We start from the raw sequence: 21573 nt of genomic DNA, 5'->3' as shown, positions 1-21573 counted from the left end.
CTCCACTAGAGCAGGAAACCTCTTGTCCCCAAAACCCAGAATCCCTGAAGTCTCCTTTTTTTTCCCCCCAATAAGCTATTTCTGCAGATGAAATAACCACATTCCAATTGTGTCATGTCCAGGGCAAGCCCACAGGTCATATTTTATTGAATTTTAGTCAAAGTGCAGGGTGCAGTGTTGTCATCAGCATGGCCTGGAGCTGGGGCTGGGATTGGGCCTGGAAGCAGTGATTTAGGCTGGAATTGGGGTCGGGAATGGGGATGGGGCTGGAGCTGCACCTGGAGCAGGGGCTGGAGCTGGAATTGGAGCAGGGGCCTGGGGGTGAGGCTGGAACAGGCCTGGGAGCCAAGGCTGGAAGAGACACTGGAGCTGGGGCTGGCATTGGGCCTGGAAGCAGTGATTTGGGCTGGAATTGGGGTCGGGAATGGAGATGGGGCTGGGGCTGGAATTGGAGTTGGAGCTGGGCCTGGGGTGAGGCTGGAAGTGGCCTGGGAGCCAGGGCTGGAGCAGACACTGGAGCTAGGGCTCGGATTTGGCCTGGAAGCACTGGTTTGGGCTGGAATTGGAGTCAAGACTGGGGATGGGGCTGGGGCTGGAGCTGGAATTGGAGTTGGAGCTGAGACTGGAGCTGGGGCTGGACCCAGGGCCTGAAACTGGAGCTGAGGTTACAGCCTGGAGTTGGGGCTGGAGCTGGGGTTGGAACTCGAGCTGGGGTTACAGGCTAGAGCTGGGGCTGCACTTGGGGCTGGAGCTGGAGCTGAGGCCTGGATTGGGGCTGGTGCTGCACCTGGAGCAGGGACTGAGGCCTGGAATCAGAGCTGGGGCTGGAACTGGAGCTGGGGTTAGAGCCTGGAGCTGGTGCTGGAGCTGGAGGAGCTGTGCTAGGAGATGGGCCTGGAGCTGGTGCCAGGGTAGGGGCTGAGGCTGCAGCTGGGGCTGGAGCAGGGGCTGAGGCCTGGAATCAGAGCTGGGGCTGGAGCTGGGGCTGGGGTTAGAGCCTGGAGCTGTGGCTGCATCTGGGGCTTGGAGCTGGGAGTGCACCCAGAGCAGGATTCGGAGCAGAGGCTGAGGTCTGGATTAGAGCTGGGGGAGCTGGGCCCAGAGATGGGCCTGGAGCTGGTGCCAGGGTCGAGACTGAGGCTGAAGCTGAGGCTGGAGCAGGGGCTGAGGCCTGGAATCAGAGCTGGGGCTGGGGTTACAGTCTGGAGCTGTGGCGGCAGCTGGGGCTGGAACTGGGGCTGGAGCAGGGGCTGAGGCCTGGACTGGAGCTGCGGCCTGGAGCTGGAGCACCCGGGCCCGGAGATGGGCCTGGAGCTGTGGCTGTGGCTGTGGCTGGCGCTGGGGTCGGGGCCGCAGCCGTGCCCGGAGTCGTGCCCGGAGCCGGCCGTGCCCGCTCGGTGCCGGGGGCGGTGCCGGGCCCGCGGGCGGGCGGGGGCCGGAGCGCGGGCGGCCCCCCCAGCAGGGAGCGATCCTTGGACCCGGGGCCGCGCCGAGCCGAGGCGAGCCAAGCCAAGCCATGGCGGCGCCGGGGCAGAACGTGGCCGTGGTGGTTCACCGAGCCGGGGACCTGCGCCTGGTACGGCCGCGGGGAGCCGGGCCCGGGCGGGGGCGGCGGGGCGGGAGCGGCCCCGCGGCCTGCGGGGGGCACCGGGGCTGTCCGCACGGCGGCCCCGGGTCCTCCCGCTTCCTCCGGCTCCGGGAGAGCCTGAACCGGCCCCGGGAGAGCCTGAACCGGCCCCGGCTGCCCGCGGCCATGGCAGGGGGTGGCGGGGGGGACCCGCATTCGGGGGTGTCCCATGGCTGGGCCCTCCTCCCATCCCCTATGAGGGGAAGCCCGCGGCCGCTTCGGGCTCTGCACAGCGTTACGGGGAATGACCCGGACAGGGAAAAAAACCCAAACCAAACCAAAACAAAACAAAAAGCACCAGCCCTCGTGTGCATGGGAGGTGCAACATTTTTGCAAGAGAAATCAATTCACGGATACACTCATTCATGCATGCTAGAGGCACGCTCATTCCTTCTGCTAGGAGGATGTAACACTATCGGAAGTGTGATTTATTTTTAGCTAGTTCCGGCAACTTTGTGTGTATATTTTTCTGTTTTTCCGATCTTGGAAAGGTTTCAGCTGCAGAATGCGCTTTGGGGACACAGGAGGGGATAATCTTGAGATCTTTGCCAGCTCTGGGTGGAGAATATTTTATCCCTGAAACCCAGAATCCCCAAAAAACTTCTCCTTCCCCCAAATTAGCGATTCTCACAGCTGGGATGGGCCCTCCCAGGCAGCAGGTGGAGGGTGGGTGGTTGATGCTCCTTTGGGCTGTCAGAGCCCAGGTGACAGCAGGACAGAGTTCAGGGGGCGCAGGTGCTGGAGGACTCTCCCAGACAGGGAGGCGTTTTATTTTGTACTTTTAAATTACTTCAATCTCATTCTGTCTCTCTCTAGGCTGCTAATGCTGGGCCCTTTCTGGGTGCTGAATCACTATGGCGCTGCTGGAGAGCCGAGTGCTCCAGCTTGGGGAGTGCCAAAGGGGGAAGGAAGGTTTCCCCGGGCAGGCATTGGCAGGCAGCTCTCTGTACACAGAGCCCTGGCAGGAGCGCTCTGGGGAGCACACAGACTTTGGACACACGCCTTGTTTAGGGGATGATTACCAGGGAAGGGGTTGATTCTTTACCAATCCCGCCCAGCTGAAGCCACACGTGCCGTGGGTGGCTCCTGGTGGCTCCCAGGCACCTTTGGCACAATTGGGCTTTCCCTGCAGTCACATGGAGCCTGACTACCCAAAGAAATCAAAATGGGTTAAGGACTGACGTGCTTCCTCTAGCTCAAGAACGCATTTCCAAACCCCTGTGATTTAACAAAAGGTGTCTGAGACTTGTGAAAGTGGGCACTCCATCACATCTGTGTGGCTGGTCTCTAAACTGGCTTACACCCAGATGTGTGAGTTTTCCTTGGATATTTGTATTGCTGGAGACCTTAGAGCTGGTCAGCAGTGCCCTCCTGCCTCACTGGCAGCACCCTGTGTGTTCCTCCTGGGCTTCCCTGAAGTTTGTTTCCATCACGTGAATGGTGCTCATGGTATTGACCCACTGGTGGCGGGAGTAGTCCCAGCAGTGAACTCTGAACTTGTTATCTGTTATTGATACCCAAAACTGGGTGACTCCATCTTCCTGTAATTCCCACACCTTTCTTGTTTTCTGGACGTATTTCCTGTGGGCAGAGTTGCTGTGATCCCTGTGCTGTGTGAAAATGTGTTTGCTTTCATTTTGTTGAGCCTCCTCTTGTCCTTAGGTAGTTGCCCAGGTTCCTCTTTGCTGCCCATTGAGGATTTCTTGGTTTTATACCTGTACCATGGCTTCTCTTTCCATGTCTCCTTTCACAGAAAATATTTACTGTGTTTACTTTACCAGTCACCATTTCTGAACTTCTCAGTGAACAACAGACAACAAGCAGAATTTGTGGTTTTCTCCACTTTGGTCACCCCTATTTTCACCAAACCAGGCTGGAGAATTCACTTCCCACCAAGGTGTCTAGGTTTTCTAGGCACAGTTGTTATTGCCAAAAAAAAAAACCCAAAAACCCAAACAACAACAACAACAACAAGAGTGGTTTTGGGATTTTTTTCACGCACACATTTTCAGCTAGAAGTTGCCTTTATCTGTCACTGTGGATTTCTGCTCACTCTGAGGTGGTCTGTACCTCTGGTGTGTCACCACATCCTGTGCTTATTGCATTTCTGTAAAAGAGGTTACATCTAGTTTGACCTCTTTTAGAAATAATGCCCTGGGCTGTGTCCTCAGCGTAACAAAACAAACCCCCCCACACAGAAAAATTGCAGATACAAGTCTGAACGTGGAAAATTTCAGTCAGTTTAGTCATATGAGAACATGTTTCCAGAGCTGGTCTTTCCATGATGTCTAGAATGCTGAAGTACAAAATATGCTGGGATTTAAGCAGTTAAAATGCAGAACAGTTTGAGCAACAAATGAATTTTTAGGGGTTTCCTGTTGGCACTACTCTGCGGGGCTTTTCTTAGAGACATAATCCTCAGGGTGGGTATTGCATTGTCCTGATGCTGTAAAACCCAGCAAAATCATTCCTTTGGCTTTTGAGGCAGCTGAGGGAGCTCAGTGAAGCCAAAAGCCCTGCAGAGCTTGTGGGTGGAAGGGTAATATGGGGCACTTTCCTAACTCTGGTTTTGCCATTCATCCCATAAAGAGGTGCCATGGCAATTACAAGAGAGAGTAAATTTATATATTAATAGGTATAAATAATTATGTCTGTATTAGGTATAAAAGTTATTACTGGCACAGGTTGGTGAGGCCTGGCACAGAGAAGCTGTGGCTGCCCCATCCCTGGAAGTGTTCAAGGATGTGGCTTGGAGCAACCTGGCCTAGTGGAAGGCATCCCTGCCCATGGCAGGGTGTAGCATGAGATGGGCTTTAAGACCCTTTCCAACCCAAACCATTCTGTGATTCTGTTATTCTATCATTATGTAGTAAAAAAAGTTTTGTATTATTTAAAATAATAATATAAGCCCTGCAATATTAAAGTTTTATAGAACAGGTTGTTCAGAATCTTCCTGGCTACAAAAGGTGATTTTTTTGTCAGCCAGTGAGATGGATGAAGGATTCAGCTGAAATTTGGGGCTGCCCCAGTACAGGGAAATTTAGTATGTGTCTCTTGTCTGGGCTGGGAAAAGGGAATTTACTAAAAAATAATTTGGAGGGTGGGTTTACGAGCTGGCAGTGTGCTTACTCCTACAGCTCCCTGTGTTATCCACTGAGTGTGGAAAATGAGGGCAGCTCAAGAGCAGGTCCATGTGGCACTGCTGTGTCTCATGGAGCAGACAGAACCAAAAACCTTGTCTGCTTATGGATTTACCTGAGCTGACCAGAGCTAAGCTTCCACAGATATTCCCAGGGATATGAACAAGCAGCTAAATGCCTTTATTTTTTTCCTTTTGTCCATAGGAAAACCGTCCAATCCCAGAGCCAGGCCCTAATGGTAGGTCTATAGATGACTAATTCTGGCTGCTTCCTTTACTTCTCTCTTTGTTTTCTCATTCTATTTTGTTGCTCCTTGATAATTTAAAATATTTCTGAGGAAGTATAAAATTACCAAAAAAACAATTGTGTGGCTGAAACAGATAATGCTGCTTTTCCAGCTGAAAAGAAGAGAGCTGGAGCAGTCACAGATAAACCTCTTTATCTGTCTTTTTTTGCTTCCTGTTCCATCATTTGGTGTATGTCACAGTAAATGGCTCTTGGGACATTCCAGATGATCTTATGCAGGACTAAACATTAATAGAATGGGCATATGGGCTGATAGAAATTCAATTCACTAACTCTCTGGGCCTCAAATCATACCTTTGGGAGAAGGGAAAATTAAATGGACTTGCTATTTCTTCCCTGCCCCAGCAATAATAACATTGCTCTTAAACTGCATCACTCTGTTGCCCATATTTTTATTGACATCATCTTTTGCCTTACCCCATTTTGAGCCTTCTTGCTTTGTGAATCACTGCACAGTTTCGTGTGGCTCACGAACGTGCCGCTCTCCTAACGCGCGCACGAGCAATTCTGTGTTGACTGAATGCCAGTAAATTTGGATGTGTCCACACTGGCTCAGCCTTTGCTGCTCTCCCAGTGCCTGAGAAGGTTGGTTTTCTACAAGGAACCTTCTCTCCTTCCCTGGCAGAGGTGCTGCTGCGCATGCATTCCGTGGGGATCTGCGGCTCCGACGTTCACTACTGGCAGCACGGCCGCATCGGGGATTTTGTTGTCAAGGATCCCATGGTGCTGGGACACGAAGCTTCCGGGACTGTGGTGAAAGTGGGCTCTGGGGTGACTCATCTGAAACCAGGTATCTGCAACCAAACCCATTTGTTTGTTTTCCTCCTAATCAGTTCCGAGAATGTGTCGATAACGGGCTGTGTTTCTTTCTGTGTCGTGTGAATTTATCTGAAGTTCTGACCTCCTTCAAGAAGTGTCACTGTGCTGCTGTTAGTCACCCATCTTGGCCACTGGTGTGTGATATTCCTTAGGTAGCTTTATCTGGGGATGTGTTGAGCTGGCCAGGCTGTATTTTATACTTTAATGCAGAGCAGAGTGTATACTGGTACAAGGTGCCTTTTAAGGAAGCTTGATAAAGCTTCAGAAACCACATCTATAGCTCTTGCCAGCAGCCTGCTGTGAGTGTTTCTTCTCTGTGTGTGCTCTGGAAGGAGCAAACAGCCTCCTGCAGTGCAGAGGTCACTGGAGCCACTGCTCCAGGCCCTGTGGTGGGACCTCCACAGCTCACTGTGCTCATGAATATCCTAAAAAATGGACTGAGCAGGGAATTTTGGAAAGTTTGCTGATGACAGCAACGTAGGCAAGGTGGAGAGATGTGGGGAAGAGCCAGCAAGAGTTACAGAGAGACCAGAGAGGTGCCAGGGAGATGCAAGTGGGATTCAAGGCAGGCAAACACTAAGTTATATTCACTACAGAACAAACAAAACCAGTTTCATATCTAAAATGCTGTGCTGACCATCACTGCTGAGGGGTGAGAGCTTTGGCTCTGACTCTGTGCATAGCAACATTGGCTCCACAGCAGTGAAAATGCAAATTACTGTTGGGAAGGGGACTCAGAGGATGTCAGTGCACATCTGGAACTCTGCATGCAGTTCTGGTCTCCTCCTTCCCAAAAGGATATAAAACAAGGGAGAAGGGTTCAGAGGAGGATAAGGAGATAACAACATGTGCAGCAGCATCTCTGACAAATGTCCAAGTCAGGAACTCGAGCTGAGAGCTAGAGAGACAACTCAAGGATGTGAGGGCTCATGGAGGGCTGGCAGAACAGGTTGCCCATTCTCTGGTTGCTCCAGCACCAGGGCAAGGCACAGTGAGGTGCAGCATTCACCTGAGATGCTGCACACCATGTGGTTTATGTGGTGGAAGGAGGAGAAGTTGTTGAGTGTTGCTGAATACAAACAAACCGCCTGTGACTTGGGAGGCCTCTCAGCTGTGTACAGTGTGAGAGTATTCAGGATGTGCCTGTCCTGTGTCCTGTCAGACACCTGTTGTTGGCCAGCTCAGAGGGGATGCAGTGGCCTAGATGGCTCTTTGCTTCCATCCTCCTTATCCCTGTGTCTGCCTGAAAGCCTGTTGGCGGAGAGCTTTGCTCAGAGGTTTGGCTCTGATTCCTCTGCCGGATAAGTGTGAGGCTTTGTGTCCCCTGCAAGTTGTACTATGCTCACACTGCTTTCTCTGGTCCATCCTGCTTTGTGACTGCAATTAAATAACAGCTCTTTGTCCTGCAGCCTGTGTCCTTCCAGCATCTCTGCTGTAGCACCAAGCTGTCTCTGTTCCCAGATAAATCCTGCCAGGCTCCTGGGTGTTCTGCTCCTTAATTTTCCTTCCCTGTGAAGGTGGTGAGGCCCTGGCCCAGGTTGCCCAGAGAAGCTGTGCCTTCCCCATCCCTGGAAGTGTCCAAGGCTGGGTTGGACAAGGCTTGGAGCACCCTGGGATAGTGGAAGGTGTCCCTGCCCACAGCAGGGAGTGGAACAAGTTGAGATTTAAGGTCCCTTCCAACACAAATTCTTCCATGATTCTATGATTCCTAAGGAAGAGCCCTTTCCAGCTGGCAGTGTGGTGGCTAGCCAAGCTCACCTGCTCCATCCTCAGTGTTTCCACTTCTACAGATTCAGCAAAATATCTGCTCACAGAGTGATTGCCTGGGGGCTGCCCCTTAACCTGCTGAGGTTGGCTGCAAGGCAGCTGGAGGAAGGTCTGTGTGGGGCTGAGCTTCCATCTGTGCCTCTGAAACACCATCTCTTCCCAAGTACCTGGGAAGATCTCAGTGATGAGTTTGAAAAATGCATGTTTTATGATTGGCTTTTCCCAAATATTAAAATGAAAATGAATATTATATGTGTTGTGTTAGAAAGTGATGCTGTATTCATTTTTTAAGTAGTGTGTTATACATAGTTTTAGGTTATAACATAATGTTAAAATAGAAACTATGTATGTGAGATATTTTTTTAAGAAAGAAATGAAGTACTCGCACCAGATGGCAACCACTCCTAAATCTTTCAGAGAAACAGAATTTATTGCTCTTTTATCAGAAGAAACAAAGTTCTTCCTGCCTCATTCAGCCCTGAAGATGCAGTCAGGATTAAGAGGAAGAAGCTGACACTGCCCTGACAGAATCCTGTGTTTGAATGGAATTTATGCATCATGTATGAGGTGTATGAATATGCAACAGGATGTTGCTTTTAAGGGTTAATCCTCTGTTAATGTGTGTCCTTTTTTGGGCTTATTTTGCCCAGAAAAGGTATTTGGGCTGTCTGTAACTCTTTGCTCTTATTGTCATGTATTGTCCTAAATCTCAATTGTTCAAATTTTTATTACTCTAATTACATTACTATTTTCATAACCATTTTATTACAATTAAACTTATAAAATTTTAAAAAGCAAGTGCTTGGTGTTTTTCACATGAGGCTGCTGTGAAGGGAGCATTGGGAACCAGCCTGGTGTGTGCAGCAGGACCTCCCTCGTGACACGGTGCCAGCGTTTCTGTGGGTTTTGGTGCTACTCCTGCTTGTGTGCCACCCTGTCCCTGACCCACTGCCTCTGCTTTCATCCTGCCAGGTGACCGTGTGGCCATCGAGCCGGGTGTGCCGAGGGAGATGGATGAATTCTGCAAATCTGGGCGCTACAACCTGTCCCCAACCATCTTCTTCTGCGCCACGCCGCCCGACGACGGCAACCTGTGCCGCTACTACAAGCACAGCGCGAGCTACTGCTACAAGTCAGTCCCTGCTCCCTCCTCACCGAGAGAAATAGACACTCCCTGGGGGGAGATTAGCTGCAGCAATCACCTCTTGGCCCTTTGGAACACTCTTGATGTGATCCCAACAGGTTTTATTGCTTTCTGATCCATAAATAACATGCCTAAGCTTGGATGGCAGCCACTTTGCAAAGGGTTTGTCAGGCAGACAGTTTATCCCCTCGGGTGCCAGACATAAACATTTCTTGCATTGTCTTCTGGGATGTCACCACTGGTTTACCCTTTAATTATTTTCCTTTTCCCATTTGCTCTGTGCTCTTGGTTTCTCTCCTGTCTCTTTTCATATCCTTGCCTTCCTAGGCTGGTGCCTGAAGGTCTTTGGTTTTTTGAGCTGTTTTGCTGCTGCTTTTCAGTAAGCACCCGGGTGACTGCTGACATCTCACTCTGTTGTTTGAAACAAAGTCATCCCACTTTGAGCAGAGCAGGAGCAGAAAGCAGTAGCCCTGCTGAGCTGTTTCTTCAAGTGTGTCTGAGTGTCTGCACTAAGCTACCAGCATTACAGCATATCTGTTTTCATGTCCAGTTCAGCAAACTTGAGTATATTATTAATTGTGGCGGCACTGGCACATTTGCTTAGAAGCAAATCTGTGCTTAAACAGATCATAGAATCCCCAAACAGTTCAGTTTGGAGGAGACCTTAAAGCTCTTCCCACTCCACCCCCTACAAATGGGCAGGAACACCTTCCACAAAGCCAGCTTGCTCCAAGCCCCATTCAGCCTGACCTTGAACACTTCCTGGGATGGGGCAGCCACAATTTCTCTGGGCTACCTCTGCCAGAGCTCAAATACTCCAAAGACGTGAAAAAACTTGTTATACCCACTTAAGTGCCTTTAACAAGTGCCTTTGAGGCTGCTCTACCTGTGGAGCTTGTTCTTTTTCAGTGTGTATGGAGCTGGTGCTTCCATAAGCAGGAACATTCTTGGGATTGATCTTTGGTGTCGGCACAGAAATCAGGATCATGTCAGTCTGAAGGAGGCACTTGACTGCTCTTCTCCTGGGAATCCTCAGGCAGGAACTTTCAAAGCAGACACCAAGAGCTGCTGTCAGGATGAGGGGCTGGTCTGGATGGGATTGGCATCTCACTGCCCAGACCCACTGTCATCGATTTCCTGTGTATCAAAATAACATTTTCTGACAACATCATAAGTTTTTGTTGGAGAGGAAGTGGTTGGTTTGTAGCTGGCTTCTTCTAGGCTTTTGCTCTTTTCCTCCAATTTGAGCAAATATTACTTTGCCTGCATATATATATATATATATATATATATATATATATATATGCAGGCAAAGTAATATTTGCTCAAATTCGAGGGAAAAAATCAATAATATATATATAATGTATTATAAAATATATAATATACAATATATAATAATGTATTTTTATATTTGTATTAAATATATTTTTATATATACAGCCAAAGTAATATTTGCTTAAACTGGAGGAAAGAAATCAATAATACGCACACACACACGCACACACACACATATATATATATATATATATAAAAAATAATTTTTTTTGTAATTTTTTTAAGCTTTGGGATGCAAAGCCTGCTCCCAGTTTCAGATCAGCAGTGCTGTGGCTGGCTCATGTAGAACAGATTCCCTGGCACACAGTCATTCTGCCAGCACAGATTTGCTAAGAACAGATGATGGCTGAGCTCAGTGAGTTGTTACACGTTTGGGCAGTTGCTGTGTGTCCTGCTGGTGGACAGACTCTGTGTTGGGTGCTCTGAGTAACTTGATGGAGGTGGGATCATGCCCTCCCCATTGACAAGGTACTGCCCAAACCCAGCAGTAGCAGACATGATGCCAGACTCTGTGACAAGGGAACTCTTGGAGTCAGACCTTTAAATCCTCCTGGAAATAAGGGATATGCAGATATCTTACAGCTGTCTTCCCAGAGCCATCATTTCCATTTCCTTGGCTTCACATTGGCCTGGCTGAGATCTGACCTTGAGCTTCCCAGTGTTGTCACTGTCCCTGCTAACCTTCCTGGCAGGCACAGCTCCCAGAGCAGTGTGAGAACAACACTGGTGGCTTGCTGGTGAGCAGTGTTTTGGGGTTGAGATTGATTTCTTTCAGCAGTTCAGAAGAGTTTCACTGCCTCTGCTTTCTTCTGTCACTTATGTTGGCTGCGTTACAGGGCTGGTTTTGTCCAAAACATGTTTGATACCCACTGACTGCTGGGAGGATGCATACTGGGACCAGTCCACTTGTTAAAGTACTTGGTGCATCAGGAAAGGTGTTCCTGGTTGTTACCAGGAAGGGAGACCTGGATCTGGCTGCCTTTCCTGGTGGCCTCACCTTTGGCAGCAGGATGTTTTCTGAAAGCTGATTCAGCCCTGGTGAGGGTTCTGGGAGCTCACTGGTGGTGAGCCATAGGGCAGCTTTGGGGTGGTGCATATGCAACTGGGGGGGGTTATTCTAAAGGGAATGAGTGGCAAAGGAGTCCTTGTTGACTCACCAAACACTGGAGAGTTGATGTGGGGAAGTTTGTGGGTCCCTGGGTGTGGTGCTGGGGCAAACCTCACTGAAAAATGCTTCAGGTACATTTGATGCTGCTTCACAGGAGGGAAAGAAGCAGTGGAATCTCTTAAAGTGTATTCCAGGATGTTTCCCTGACCCCAGTGTGTTTTGCCGCTGTGTTTTACACCCATGTTTGTTTTTTGAGTCTCATGGCTTTCCCCATCACCCTCATGAACTACATTGGTGACTGTTCCTTGTGTCCCATTCTTGCAGGCTCCCAGACAATGTCACCTTTGAGGAAGGAGCCCTCATCGAGCCCCTCTCAGTGGGAATCCACGCCTGCAAAAGAGCAGGAGTCACTCTGGGGAGCAAAGTCTTCGTGTCTGGCTCTGGTACAGTGAGCACAGCCAGTCCTTGGCTTCCCTGCCTGCTGGGAGGGCATGGGCAGGCTCAGGCTCTGCCTCTGGGCTCTGCTGGAAGGGATGAGGGATGAGGGGAACCAAAGGGGCTGCCAGAGCTCTGGGCAGTTCAGAGGTGTTGCTGGTGCTGCCTGGCAGTGGTACATGTTCTCTTTCTCCCCTGTGTCCCCAGGACCAATCGGCCTGGTCAATGTGATTGTTGCCAAGATGATGGGTGCAGCAGCTGTGGTAGTTACAGGTAAGTCCCTTTAGCCTTTCAAAGTGTGCCTGTTTCCCACCATACAGAACCACAAAATCATTAAGGTTGGAAAAAAACACTTAGATCATCGAGTCCAGCCATTGATCCAGCACTGTCAAGCCCAACCCTGTCTGTATAAGTGCCTCATCCACGTGGTTTTTGAACAGTTCCAGGGATGGTGATTCCACCACTTCCCTGGACAGCCTGTCCCAGTACCTGACCACCCTTCCAGGCAGGTTTGATCTTAGGTTATTTTTACCTCTGGTAATGCTGGATATGGCCCAGACAGCGTTTGCCCACTGTTTCCTGTGTGCAGCCACACTGTGCTTCTCCACTGTCTTTCTCTGCCCTTCTGTCTGCTCCTGCTGGGGGTTTCATTTTTCATTGATTATCTACAATGACTGAAATGGCCTTTTCAGGGTCTCTGCATTTCAGAAATGGATGTTTCTTGCATAACTGTATCCTGGATGTTTCTAGTTGAGCTGCTGCTTCAGGAATGTCCAGCTGTGTCAGGAAAATCTCTGAGGAAGGAGATCCCATCTTTCTAAATACCTTTTCCAGGTTTGCATCTCTCAATGATGAAGCTTTTTCTAGGGTCCATTCACAAGCTGTCATTTATGGAGATTTCCCATTTATGGAAGAGCTGAAATGAGTCTTTATCACCTTTGCAGCTGCCCTTCAGGTTGCTGAGACAGCAATTCCATCCTCCCCTTATTTTGCCTTGCTAACCTAGCCCAGCTCCTCCTAGCTCTCCTCTAAGGGTTCAGGCCCTCTCTCTCTGTAGCTTGCCCAGAAGGATGGAGAGCTGGAGTAACCTCAGCATGTTCTCTGGTTGAAATTCCCACCTGGGAATTGAACAGGGTCTGGAAATGGTGCTTCCAACTCCCACTATGAGTCTTCACCCTTTCTGAGTGGTGATGGCCAGGAGGAGCAGTTAGAGGTGCCACTGGACATTGAGCACAGCCTGCTGCAGTTTTTCTGTCAAAGCCCTAAAGGATCTTGACCTTTCAGAAGGCTGTTATTCACCTCCCATACTTTGAGCCAGATATATTTTTGACCTTTCCATTACTGTATTGCTTGACCTACTTTGGGTCAAGAGATAAAATTCGGGTCCCACCCTCCTGAAACAGAAACATCCTTCAGTAGTAGCTGAGGTCAAAGCAGAAAACACAAGGCCTTTTCCTCCCTTAATCCCTTTGCTGTTGAGTCCAGGGCATTTTTAGCTGTGCTGGCCTCACCCTGCAGGCGTGTGTGCTTGATGAATGTGGCTAGTCCACACCTCAGATTTTGTGAAGTGCTGTCATTTGAGGATGATATTTGCTGTAGCAGGAAAAACAGCTCTGCCTCCTGAATCATGCACGAGGAACCCTGTGCCCAGCTGGGCTGTGCAGGGGCTGGGGGTGTCCATTCCCTGGGTGGGGAGGCTTGGTCAGTGGGGTTGGTGGGGCTGAGGCAGCTGGCTCAGCCTGGCCCTCAGCCCTGCTCCAGGAATGGGTGTGTCTTCCCCTGGTACCAGGAGCTGCTCCTGATGGGGACCTTGGCAAGCTGAGCTGGCTGTCATGTGCTGGCTCCCTGTGCCACAGGAGGTGCCTGCTGCTGGGTTTGTAGGATCAGCAAGCTTGGATACATGGAATTACCCTTTCTTATCTTTCTGTGCTAGCCTAGGTGCTGATTCTGCCTCGTGGATGTCTCTTCCACACGAGAGGGGTTTGGCTGAGGTGCTCAAACCATGAAGGTGCTGTCCCAAATCAAATATTTGAGCGTGACACGAGCTGAGGAATGGGTTTGGTTTGGCTTGTGCTGCTGGAGATTTTGCTGCCTGTCTCAAGGAACTGCTTTTTGTTTTGGCTTTAGGAGCCAACACCTGTGAGGCGCCTGTCTGCCCACAGAGGCCCCCTCTTGTACTTTGCTACCAGATTATCTGAAGTCATTGCCCTGTGTTTTTATCATGTCTGTGAGGAGCTTTGTCTGTGCAGCACTTATGGCTTTAAAAATTGGTGTCTGTTTTGACAAGAGTCTTACAGATCTAGAAATATTTAGAAAAGCTTTTTTGTGAGAACTCACCTCCTACAACTTCTGTCTTGGCTTGCCTGGAGTGTTTGATATATTTCATGGACTCCAGATGGGTGAGAAGATCAATTTGTTTCATGGGTCCTCACCTACTCTTCCAAAAGATCTCTCTCTTTCTCCAATCCACTCCACTCCTGAATGGGCAACCTTCTCCTGTCCTTCTGCCTTGCTGTTGCTCTGAAAAGCTGCTTTTCTCCTCAGATGCATGTAAAAGATCAGCCTTCCTCCCCAGAAGGTGAAGGGGCAGTTTAGGTGCTCATGTTGGGCTGTCTTGCATTGCACTGTCTGTCACTGAAGGTGCACTTAATGATTCTTGCTTAAGGGAAATTATTCTCCTTGTTCTATCTGAACCTGAAGTTCTGGGTGTTGATGCCTCCAGAAACCCTGGAATTCAAGGTCAGGGGAGGTGATTAACTGTACAGAGCTCAGCTCTTTTGATAAAGAAGATGAACAAAGAAAATCTGAGAATAATCAAGAGTACTTATTTGCTTGTTAAGTTGGCTCATAAACCATCATGAGAAGCTTAAGGGTAATTTGATAACTTCACTGGAAGCAAACCAAACTTTAATTAGCTCCAGGGGCTAGGAAGCGAAAACAAACTTCTGACTAAGGCAAGATGCAAGCCATTATTTGTTTAATTGACCAGTTTCCAAGAGCTGTGTGGGTTTAAAGTGCAAAGGGTTTGATCCTTCCTAAGACTCCCAAGTGTCTGGAGCTCTAACAATGCAGTGAGCTGCAGATCTGTCTGCTTCACCAAGTGCTTCCTGGTGATTCAGGTGTGCTGGGATGCTATTGCAGCCCTGGCCAGGGCTGACAGTGCTGCTGCTGCATTCCATGGGCTGCTTAGAGCCAGGGCTTCCTTCCCAAGCAGCTCAGCAAAGCAGAGGCCAGCTACAGGGAAGATGTGGGGGTTTTTTTGCTGCCTGGGAGTGGTTTTGTGGCCACTTTGAAATGCACTGCCTGCCTTGTTACTCTAGGGCACTGCCTGTCGATTATTTCTGCTAGAGAGAAAGTATGAAATATGTAAAATATAGACTAGAATATCTCTAATATTTATATATTATACATGTGTAATATTTTAAATATCTATTTATAGTTTAAAATACATTAGTGCCTCAGGAGAAGTTAAAAATGGTAGAATCCAAAATCTGTGCCTGCTGTCAAGTGGTATTGTGATACCAACCTTCACAGGGAGTTTTGTTGTACTGTTGAACCCCCGTGGTCTCCTTGCCACACACTGAGATTTGGGAGACACCAACCATGCTGGGCCAAAGTATTTCATGGCACTTGAAGTGCCTCAGGAAGCTCCTGGCCATACAATTGGTGAGTGCAGCTCAGCTGGGGCCAAGCATGGGCCTGGAGCCCAATGCTCAGAGCTTGGGAGGGACAGAGGTGACTCCTGCAGCCACAGGAACGAGCCCATTTTGGGGCTTCTAGGGTGATCCTGCCCTTTCTTTTCAGCCTTGGCTTTTCCTCTTTTGTCTGCATTTTATTACCCTTTGCTACCCCTTCTTGAAACACCCTCCACAGCTCTCTTGGGTGCTCAGCTTGGCAGTTGTGCCCACACTTGGCATCCTGAGCCTTCCAGCTGCCAGTGGGTGCCATCATTTTTGCTGTGGGCTGGGCAGGGTAGAGCCTCTGGCTCACTCCCAGGACTGCAGCTGAGTCAGACTGGCTCATTCTGGAGAATTGGCCTTCTCCTCCTCCTCTTCCCCTTGATGTTTTCACCCCACCCCATCTCTGACTTCTCTGAAGACTGTGCCCTGGTGAGAGGGGTGTTTTCCTCTTTGCTGTGTGTGCCCCTACCACAGGCATCATTTTCTGAGTCTTCAAGCCCAGCACCTCTGGGAGGAGACCACCCCTCAATTTTGGGTTTAGGAAATCTTGGCTGTTCCATCTTTTTCAGTGCCAGCATGCAGACCCCTGTAGACACTGCTTTAGTGTAGGGAAAAGAGGTAATTCCTTCCTGGGCAATCCCACTCTTCTCCTCAGCTATCCACATCCTTATCTCCAGAGGAGATAAGGTTACCAGTGGTGCCTGGAGAGGAATAGGTGGCTTTCCTCCAGGGGGTGTGGGATGCCCCAGCAGGTTCAAACCCCTGTGATCTTCAGGTGATACTTACAGCCCTGTCAAGATCCCCCAGGGCAGAGTACAGAGTACAGCCATGCCCTCACAGATGTTTATCATCACCAGCTTTATTGCTCCATGTTAATGGGTATCTCAGGTCCATCTTATTACCAGATCCACTCCCTTTTGTTTTATGGGCTTGCCTGCTCATTCATCTGTGACAGAAACTGTCTGAGAGATGCTCAGCAGCCTCCAGAGCTGCTACAGGGAGGGTAAAGAGCAGAACAGGTCGGTGACCATGCAGACACCCTGAGTGTTTACAATGAATGCATTCTGCAGCTTGCTCAGCTGAAGGCACCTGCTGAGGGTTCCTCGAGGGAGCCCTTGGAGAGCTCATGGTCTGTTCTCATTGGGTACTGTTAGAAGTGAAATGGCCCCATTAATGACCCTCTGAGCCTGTTGTCTCCTGTTGGAAGGATTTCTTGGTGCTGCCCATAGCCATGTTTATTGCCTTGATGCACTCTCAGTCTTCTGGCAGAACCAAAGAGAAACACCCATGGCAGGGAATGGAACTTCAAAGTGGAGTGGAGCTTTGAAGTCACTTCCAACACAAACTATTCCAGGATTTTATGATCATTCTCTGCCTGCCAGGAAGGGGTGAATCCTCACCTCTTCTGGTTGTGCACTGTCCTGTGCACACATGTAGTGAGCAGATGCCAGGTTCAGGTTCTTCCCCCTCTTTCACTAATACTCCAAATCTTGGCTTGGTTTTCTTTCCACAGACTTATCTGCCTCTCGCCTGCAGAAAGCCAAGGAGGTGGGGGCAGATTTCACCATCCAGGTGCAGAAAGAGACCCCTCAGGAGGTGGCCTCCAAAGTGGAAAGTGTGCTTGGCTGCATGCCTGAGATAACAGTGGAGTGCACAGGAGTGCAAGCCTGTATCCAGGCTGGAATTTATGTGAGTACCACTTGTTCCAAAGGCAGAACAGTGATGGTGTTGGTCTGGTTTTTTTCTGGGATGGTTCAGTGAATGACCTATTTCACTCTCACTGTGCTTAATTTAAGTGGGCTTGGTTTGGGGAGAGGAGCTGCTCCTTAGACAATAAACTGGGAGAGATAATTAAAGGGTTAACATCAGCGTGGGGATAATTGATTTGATGCTTGGGTGCTTAAAAACTTACCAGGGAGACTCCAATAAGATCCCCAAACCCAGGGAGTAGGACAGCAGCTTCCATTGAAGTCATGTCCACATAAGAAGAGTGATCAAGAAAATTAATTCCAGAAGGAATGAAAGAAGCAATTAAGAAAGGGATGTTTTGCTGCCACGAGCATCCTAACAGGAGGATGAGGGGAAGGTTAATGTGGAGTTTCACAGTGAAAGGACAGGAGGGGAATGGGACAAACTTCAAAAAGAGAAACTCCAGTAGAGCATCAGGCTCTTAGTTTTAAATCTCTCCCACTGAAATCCCAAAGTACCTTTTGAAGTCATAAATGCCAGCTATTTTTCAGAATGGGGTTTTCAGAATAGGAAATTTGGATTCCTACCAAAATCCTTTATGCTTTAATTACCACACATTTCACTCTTACAGACTCCTGACAGCATCCTGCCTCTCCCTGGTGCTTCTCTGCTGTGCCCCAGACAGTCCATCGCAGCCACAAAGATGCCTTCATTTTTGACAGACCCTGCACAGTCTCCTGCAGTGTGCTCTGCAGAATGTAACCCGTTTGTGTGTTGGTCTGCAGGCCACTCGTTCTGGTGGGACCCTGGTTCTGGTGGGGCTGGGCCCTGAGATGGTGACGGTGCCCATCATGAACGCGGCCGTGCGGGAGGTGGACATCCGCGGGATATTCCGCTACTGCAACACGTGAGTCTCCTCTGGGGGGCTCATGTGCCTCCAAGCCAAAATTCTTCAGAGCTCTTCTTTCTTGCTGATGGAGAAAGTCTCTTTTCTTAATCTGTAGCTCTCCAGGAAGGATTTATGGGATGTCGTCACACTCCTCCGTAAAATGAGAAGTGTTATTAAGTAGGCAGTTTGGGATTAGCTGCTGCTTTGTATCCCTGTTGCTCTAATTTGGCCCATTCAAGGTTGGACTTGATGATCTTGAAGGCCTTTTTCAATCTCAGTGTTTCTATGATTCTAAACAGAGTGGCAACACAATCCCTGTGAGGGACTCTGTGCCAGAGAAGATGCTGGAAGCTGGATGAGGCTTTTCCTTTTTTCTCCCTGCACTGAGTCCACGAGTTTGAGCTCCACCATGGTCAGTGTGCAGGCAAGAGGCAGGGCAAGAGGAGAGCAGAGCATGGCAGTTTTGGTTTTCCTTCAGGCCTTCCAAAGTAGTAGATTCCTGTGATTTTCACTTGCTTCCTGTGATTTCACTTACTCTCTCAGCTGTTTGGGTAGCAGTGCCTGCCTTCTCAGAGCTCAACAGCCCAGAGCTGTTGGCTTTTCCCATCTCCCATGCCAGACACTGTTGTGGTGTTGTGAGGGTCCCCAGGATGAGGTGAGAGATGAGAATCTGACTTCAAGTTCTTAGAAGGCTGATTTATTATATTATGATATGATATGATATGATATGATATGATATGATATGATAAGAAAATGATATACTCAAACTATACTAAAGAAAGAGAAAGGAGACATCAAAAGGCTAGACAAGAATGAATAATAAAAACCCATGACAGACTCAGAGAGTCTGACACAGCTGGCTGTGGTTGGACATTAAATTAAAACAATTCACATGCTGGATAAACAATTCTCCAAATCACATTTCAAAGTAGCAAAACATGGAGAAGCTGAAGCTTCCCAGCTTCTCAGGAGAAAAAATCCTGGTGAAGGGACTTTTCATAATATATCATGGTGACAAGACACCAGAAAATTCTTTGCAGGCAAAGCTTCTCTGGGCTAGGGAAATAACTGTGATGATCCAGGCTGCTCCATGCTCTTTTCCTGGACTCCAGAGTGGTGGCTGCTCTCATCCCCTGCTCTCTGCTTCCCTTGCAGGTGGCCTGTGGCCATCTCTCTTCTGGCATCCAAGCGGATCAACGTCAAGCCCTTGGTCACGCACCGCTTTCCCCTGGAGAAGGCTCTGGAGGCCTTCGAGACCACCAAGAGGGGTGAGGGGGTCAAAGTCATGCTGAAGTGTGACCCCACTGATCAGAACCCCTGAGCTGTCCCAGTGGCCAGCCCTCATCCCTGCTGCTTGTAACTAGAAAATCACATGTAATGAGGGTGAATGGTACTGGGAGACACCATTAGAGCATTAACAGGTTACTACAAATGGACAACCAATAGTTTGAATCAAAATGCTGAATTAGAGATGATGGGTTGCACAGTTGGTGGCTCTTCTTCACAGACCACAGAGCCTGGCCAGGTTCCTCCATGCCAGGGAGGAGCTGGCATGTGGCACAGCAAGGGTGGAGGTGCTGGCACTCCTCCCTTGCTGTCCTGCACTGCCCTGGCTGCAGCATTTCCTGCATGGCAATCCCTGGATGCAAGATAACCCTATGTGAACAGCCTCCCTTCCCTCATGGGTGCTCAGGGAGTGGACAGCCTGTGGAACAAAGCCTGGCCCTCCCCACTGCACGGGAAGCACTGGCACATTCAGGTCATTCTCTCCACGCTCTTCTCAGAGCTCAGAGCTGGGGTTTGGGGAAATTGGAGGCCAGCTGGGACCATGTCTGCTGTGTCACCCCCAGCAGCTCCCTGTGGGACCACTGCAGGCAGGGAAACTGGGAGTGCTGAGAGCCCTGTCCTCATGTGCCTCCCATGAAGGGGCTGTTGGGGGGCACAGCTGCTTTTGACATGGAAAGGAGCACAGATGAGACATGACAGGACAGCACCTCTCAAAGGTTTTACCACTGCTTTGAGTGAGCATCACTCAAGGGTTTTACCACTGCAAACATATCATAATTATTTGGGAGTATCAAGCCTTCCTGCTGAGTTTGTGAGCCACAAAAAAGGTACTAATGAGGTAGAAAAAAATCTAATCTTTGATTACACTCATGTTAATTTTAGTACTGAGAGATCAGTTCCTTGCTTGGTACTGAATTTTCCTCAATAAATTCTGGCTGCCTGAGACCTTCCAGAGTGTGTCTCTTGAAGTGTGGGGTGGTGGGTTGGAGGGGCTTGCAGGGTGTGGGAATTTATAAAATTAGAGGGTTTTAGGGAGCTTGTAAGAGACAGGCTGTAGATGTAGTGGAATTGTGAACAGTGCTAAAGCAGCACTTGATGCTGAAAAATAAATAGTTTAAGACACTCCTAGCAGCCCCAAGACCAAGACCCAACTACAGGAGGCAAGAAAGTGTTTGAAGACTTCAGTCAGCTTTATTTGAGCTCAACCACAGCCTGTAAAAGCAGCAGTGATGCAAAGCCAGGCATTACTTAACCAAGTACAACCGATTCCTGATTGAAGGGCTGACACTGCTGGAAGAAGCCAATGCAAACACAACTAAGGCCTTATGCAAACCCAGGACAGTTAACTCCCCCTCCTTGGAGAGTTAACAAGCAGGCACTGAAGAGTGTGTGAGGAGAGCTGTTTCAAAAAGAGGGCTAGCAGGGAGCTTGCTGGCTCCTCACCCCATCTGTTCACCATATGGGTCTTGGAACAAAGTGCTGTAAATTCAGATTGTGCAGGCACCAAGCTGTTCCCCAAAACTGGATTGACATTCCTTGAGTCCCCCAGCAAGGCAGAAGCTCTGTCCTGTGCTATTAAGGGGGCAGAGCTGGGTTTAACTGGACTGGGACACCAGCATGCCCCTGTCTGTGGGGCTGCAGGGATGTGTGGATGGTAGTAGGGCTCAGGGGTTCTCACTGGGGCCATGTAGGGCAGTGCTGGGGTGATAAGGCTTTACTAGCACACAGATCTCTGCTGTGTGGGTCTCAGTGTCCCTGCACTCAGCTCTGCATGGCTTTCACCTGAGGAAGGTGCCTGGGACTGTGGCTGCTGGAATTATTGCTGCTAGGTGCTAGGGTGAAATAATGCAGCTGCAGCCAGAGGGTGGAACAGTGTGGGTAGGGTCAGAAATTCTCGTAGTGATGTGCAAAGTAGGTCTGGTCCTTCTTGTTCATGTGCCGGCACGCCTGCTCCACACTCTTTGTCATCCCGGGCGGGCCGCAGCTGAACACGCCGATCTTCTGCACCTGGGGAAGGAGGGAGCCAAAGGGTCAGGCTGCAGCACCAGCTCTCCCCACAGGCAGCCCCCCTTGCTCTCTGACAGCTTTGGGCATGGTTGTCCCATTCCCAAGGAGCTGCCAGGGCCGTGGAGGAAGGATGGGAACCCCCCAGCTCAGGTCAGAGGTTGCAGCTGGGGCCCTGCAATAGCAGGGGGTGTTTGGCTGGTACGGGGCATTGCTGACTCCTGCAGCTCAGCCTGGCTCCAGAGGAAAAACAGGATTCATTCCCCTTCTGCACTGTTCTTGGTGCAGATGCCACTGAGGTCTCCAGGACCTTGGGGACAGGTTGGGACCAGTCCTCCACAAT

The 21573-nt window shown here is 49.5% G+C and overlaps 2 protein-coding genes across 3 annotated transcripts in view; one reads left to right on the top strand and one right to left on the bottom strand.

Moving 5' to 3' along the window:
- The first annotated feature begins 1452 nt into the window (after nt 1–1452).
- On the top strand, nt 1453–20171 carry SORD (sorbitol dehydrogenase). Its single transcript, XM_063169309.1, has 9 exons — nt 1453–1576; nt 4972–5005; nt 5699–5863; nt 8632–8791; nt 11571–11689; nt 11889–11954; nt 16875–17050; nt 17836–17957; nt 19095–20171. The coding sequence occupies exons 1-9, from the start codon at nt 1517–1519 to the stop codon at nt 19258–19260; spliced, it is 1068 nt and encodes a 355-aa protein (XP_063025379.1). The 5' UTR covers nt 1453–1516; the 3' UTR covers nt 19261–20171.
- A 224-nt stretch (nt 20172–20395) lies between these two features.
- DUOX2 (dual oxidase 2) overlaps nt 20396–21573 on the bottom strand; it is a 34329-nt gene continuing 33151 nt past the window's right edge. For both annotated transcript variants that reach the window (XM_063169304.1, XM_063169305.1), the window contains exon 34: nt 20396–21233. In XM_063169304.1, the coding sequence (XP_063025374.1) occupies nt 21111–21233 (123 nt within the window). In that variant the 3' untranslated portion in view covers nt 20396–21110. The remainder of the gene's footprint in view (nt 21234–21573) is intronic.

Source organism: Melospiza melodia, chromosome 15, assembly GCF_035770615.1.
Source record: "Melospiza melodia melodia isolate bMelMel2 chromosome 15, bMelMel2.pri, whole genome shotgun sequence".
Taxonomy (NCBI): domain Eukaryota; kingdom Metazoa; phylum Chordata; class Aves; order Passeriformes; family Passerellidae; genus Melospiza; species Melospiza melodia.
Note: the sequence above shows the minus strand (reverse complement) of the source record. Positions and strands in the feature narration are given on the sequence as shown.

Bases quoted from the DNA above. Each gene is read 5' to 3' on its own strand.
- SORD (XM_063169309.1), top strand. From the start codon at position 1,517: ATGGCGGCGCCGGGGCAGAACGTGGCCGTGGTGGTTCACCGAGCCGGG. The intron at 5,864-8,631 runs GTATCTGCAACC...TCATCCTGCCAG, and splicing joins GGTGACTCATCTGAAACCAG to GTGACCGTGTGGCCATCGAG. The intron at 17,051-17,835 runs GTGAGTACCACT...GTTGGTCTGCAG, and splicing joins GTATCCAGGCTGGAATTTAT to GCCACTCGTTCTGGTGGGAC.